This window comes from Setaria viridis, chromosome 2, assembly GCF_005286985.2.
Source record: "Setaria viridis chromosome 2, Setaria_viridis_v4.0, whole genome shotgun sequence".
Lineage (NCBI taxonomy): Eukaryota > Viridiplantae > Streptophyta > Magnoliopsida > Poales > Poaceae > Setaria > Setaria viridis.
Genome location: NC_048264.2, coordinates 36,481,508 through 36,485,802, shown reverse-complemented (window position 1 = coordinate 36,485,802; position 4,295 = coordinate 36,481,508). Strand labels below are relative to the sequence as shown.

General features: G+C 47.3%; 1 protein-coding gene across 1 annotated transcript; it reads right to left on the bottom strand.

Moving 5' to 3' along the window:
* Positions 1 to 337: 337 nt before the first annotated feature.
* On the bottom strand, positions 338 to 1,537 carry LOC140221931 (uncharacterized). The gene has a single exon (XM_072291887.1). The coding sequence runs from the start codon at positions 1,535 to 1,537 to the stop codon at positions 338 to 340; it is 1,200 nt and encodes a 399-aa protein (XP_072147988.1).
* Between the last annotated feature and the right edge of the window lie 2,758 nt (positions 1,538 to 4,295).

Here is a 4,295-nt window from a genome sequence, read left to right as displayed (position 1 = left end):
TCATAAGCGTTCTCCATGTCCAGCTTTATAGCACATGCCCCTATTTTGCCCTTTTTATTCCTCAGGTAATGAATGCACTCATAGGCGATAAGCACATTGTCCGTGATGAGTCTACCCGGGATAAAAGCACTTTGCTCTTCAGAGATAATTTTATCTAGGACTAAACGTAATCTGTTAGCTAGAACCTTAGAGCAGATCTTATAAATCACATTGCATAAAGAAATCGGCCAATAAGTGAGTTCTTGGGGATTAGCTACCTTTGGTATAAGGACCAATATAGTTTGGTTAATTACCTCAGGCATTTCAGCAACATTTAGGAAGCCCAGTACCGCTGTCGTCACCTTCTTCTTGACCAGCAGCCAAAAAAGCCCGTAGTAAAACCATCGGCTCCCGGAGCTTTATTCGGGCCCATCTGGAAAAGGGCCGTTTCCACCTCAACGGTTGAGAAGGGCCTCTCTAGAACTTCGCACATCTGGGCCATTACTTTCCTAGGTGCATGCTGGCAGACAAGTTCGGGCTGAAGGTTTCCTTGGGCCATGAAAAGACCCCAGTAGAAATCAACCGCCATGTCCTCCAAATGCTCTTGCACCATCTCTACTGTGCCATCTGTGCACTTGAGCGCACGAATGCGATTAGTACGCACACGCGCTTTGGCCTTTGCTTGAAAGAAACCAGTATTACGATCTCCAGCTTTGTGCCAGTCCGACCGGGATCGTTGCTCCATCTCCTCTTCTCTCGCCAAAGTTTCAGCTAATTCCCGCATCAGGGATCGTTCCCGTGTAGTTGGTCTGCGGTACAGGGTACTATTCCTCTCTTCTTCAAGGTCCTCCCTCAAAGATTTTAGCTTTTTGCGGACCAAGCCAAAAGTGTCCCTATCCCAGACATGGAATGATGATTGTAACTCTGAAAGAGAGGCCACCACCGAGGCCAGGTCACCAACACCAATACCCGGGTCCCAGGCCTGGTTGACAAAGTCCACATACCCCTCATGCCGCTGCCACATATGTTCATACCGCAATGGCTTAGCTCTTCGCTTCCTAGTCTGATGAGTTCCCTTCACCATCCCTCTTAGCTTAATAATTAGGGCCGCATGGTCTGAGAAGGCCGTCGGCACATGCTTGACAGATGTCTCCTCAAGGGTTTCCTTGAACTTGTGATCCCCTAAGGCCCGATCCAGACAGGCTTTCACGTTATGATCATCTTCCTGACGATTATCCCAAGTATACAGGATTCCACTAAAACCCAGGTCAAGGAAGCCACAATCCAGGACCACCTCTTGAAAGCCCGCCATTTGCCACGGTTCCCATTCATTCATGCAAAAATGCTCCTCTACTATGAGCACCTCGTTGAAGTCTCCCGCGCACAGCCATGGAAGATCAAGCTGTGCACGCAAGAATCTCATTAGGTACCAGCTATTCTTCCTCAACTCTCTCCTTGGCTCCCCATAGAAACCAGTGAACCTTAGTTGCCTTGCTCCCAGGTCATCACATAAGGGGATTACGTCAATGTGCGACCGCGACTTGCGTTGCAACGCCATAGTGACATCCCTTCTCCAAAATAGGGCAAGGCCACCACTCAATCCTTCTGCCGCCACGACGTGACCATTGCTGGGAAACCCAATGCTTACATCTGTTGGAGGTATGCCCTAGAGGCAATCATAGAGATGATGATATTCCATTTGTATCCATGATTTGTATATTGTGTTCATTGAATATCCATTAAAGGCTACTTGAATTGATTTGCAATTATGTGAATTGTATGTGAAACTCTTTACTTGTATGGTTATTCTAAAGTTGTCCCTAGTCGGAGTTCATGTGAGGACACACATGAATATTAGACTAGCACATGTATTAGTTGATGACTATGTTTCACAAGTCATGGACATGGAGATGTTGAACTAATAATGTGGACACATGTGGAGACATGTGCTAGGACTGACCCAACACGAGAAGTAGTTCTCTCTTTAAACAACATATACGCTTTGTCCTTAGACCTGAGATTGTCGCATGTATTCTAGATGTGGATCGACCTACTTAGGGGCTATCAAACGCTACGCCGTAACAGGGTAGTTATAAAGGTAGCTTTCGGGTTTGTCAAGAAGCATGCTATGAGACATGGTCAATCAAGATGGGATTTGCCCCTCTCTGATTGAGAGTGATATCTCTGGGCCCCTCGAGTGATCGGATCCGAAAATGCATGGCCATGCTACGTACGGTTAAGAGTTAACCTACAAAGGGATTCCGAATCACAGGATCGAGAAAGAGCGGTCGGCTTGAAGCTAGACCAAATATCGTGAGGCAAAGGAAATAGCATGTATATTATGTTGTGATGGTTCGTCTGATATGATCTTCGTGTGCGTATAGGAGTTGGCACGTCTTGCTAGAGGCCGCTACCGACTATTGGGCCGAGTAGGAGTACTCGGGCCATGTCTATACGTATCCGAACCCATAGGGTCACACACTTAAGGGGCTGGAAGCCCAATTTGGATCTGATCCGAGTTGGATTAGGTTTAGAAGTACTAATGGGCCTCGGACCCAGAGGCCCATCAGGAACCTCTATAAATAGAGGGGTGGGGGCGCCCTAGGGTACACACCTTTTTGGCGAAACACACCTGCCGCGCCTCCCACGCCCTCGCCTGTTGCAACTCGCGGATCTAGCAGTCCGGCTTGCGACGCTTCCTCCCTGCACGTGTGGATACCTTGGAGGTGTTGCGCCTGCAGCACTTGGACGAGCCACCGACGAGCCGCCGACGAGCCGACGACGAGCCGCGACACCGGAGGCGATCTTGCTGCACGTGGACGAGCTGCTGAGGAGCTGCTGGACGTTGACGTGATCGACTACGTACGACTACGTTGATCGACTACGTACGACTACGTGATCGTCTTCACTGCATCGACGCATATCTACATCTTCCGCACCAGTAGTGCGTCGAGTGGTAATCCCGTGATCCTTATACGGCAGTTCTTCCTGGTTTTACGCGGTAGAAATTTTGATTTGCGCTAGTGTAGCCTACCTCGTATCCCAACAGTGGTATCAAGAGCCGTAGCTGCTTAGTTTTGGATTCGGGATGTGTGCATATGGAGATATGCGAGTTTTCTGTTTGATCTATGTCCTGGTTTCGTGCCCTTGCTGCAATGGTAGTGTCACGACATACTCCTACCGGTCGGTTTCCGCCATCGGAGTTAAGTGATACACGTAATTCCAGTTGTAGTGAGCAAAGATCAATGTGATTGGTCGAATCGAAATCCAGGTTCATACGCCAGGCGCATGAGATGTGCAATAGTAGATGGGATCTACTACCGGGGTCGGAATTTTGCCGTGTGCATGTGCTTCGGTAAAACAGCCGTAATTTTTCGGTACGATCTCGGATCGAGGCTAATTGTATATGAAAATTGATCTACAGAAAAAGTTACACGTGATTACGACTGACTTTGTCAGTTTCGGCGAAATTAGATTTCCCAAATTCGGCCTCTAAGATGGAGTTTCGGGCCTCTGAAGTTCGGAACGTTAGAACACCTAACTCTGTTTTGCAGGATGTATGTATCTTGTGATCAGTATGGCTCCTTGTGTATGTGATGCATGTGTGTAACTCATTCGTGACCTGCGTGTCGCGCGTACGGCAACACGGCAGGAGCCATATGTGTTGTCACTTTATTGTATTTAATGGTCTGCGTACCAATCTGTGATGATCCAAGCAACTATGTAATCTTCATTACTAGCTTCTTTACTAGCTATTAGGTGTAATAGCATGTTCTAAGTTCTTGGAGGACTCATCATAAGAAGGATGGCGCACATGGAACATGGAGATGGAGATCACCATGGTGAACAGATTCTATGGAGATCACCATAAGAAAAACGGGCCATACTGTGTCACAACTGTGTGAATGCTATTATGTTTATGTTTTACTTTCTGCATGCTGTGATGTTAGAAGTAGAACGATCCCTCACAAAGTTTAAGTTAGTATGTCCTCCCAACTAAAACTTGCACCGTCCCATGTCTTGTACAATTAGTGGTGGGTCTATGAAATTAGGGTGCCACTAGTTTTCCTTGACTAGACGGGTTTGTGTCGGACACTTACACGCATAAGGGTTGGTTTGCTTAACAAGGTTATCTTAACGGTTAAGGACCTTGGGGCATTAAGGTTGGGCGCCGAGACATAGAGATGTCACCCAACAACAGGAGTCATATGTGATATGATTAGCAAAAGTTGCTTACCGATCTACCTTGTTTGCTAGCGGTGATGCTAAAGCTCACTAGTGGACTTGTCAGTTGTGGATCCTGAATCACTAAGTTT

What these genes read in the sequence shown, in the direction of transcription:
- LOC140221931 (XM_072291887.1), bottom strand. Translation starts at nt 1,537, where the DNA reads ATGGCGTTGCAACGCAAGTCGCGGTCGCACATTGACGTAATCCCCTTA.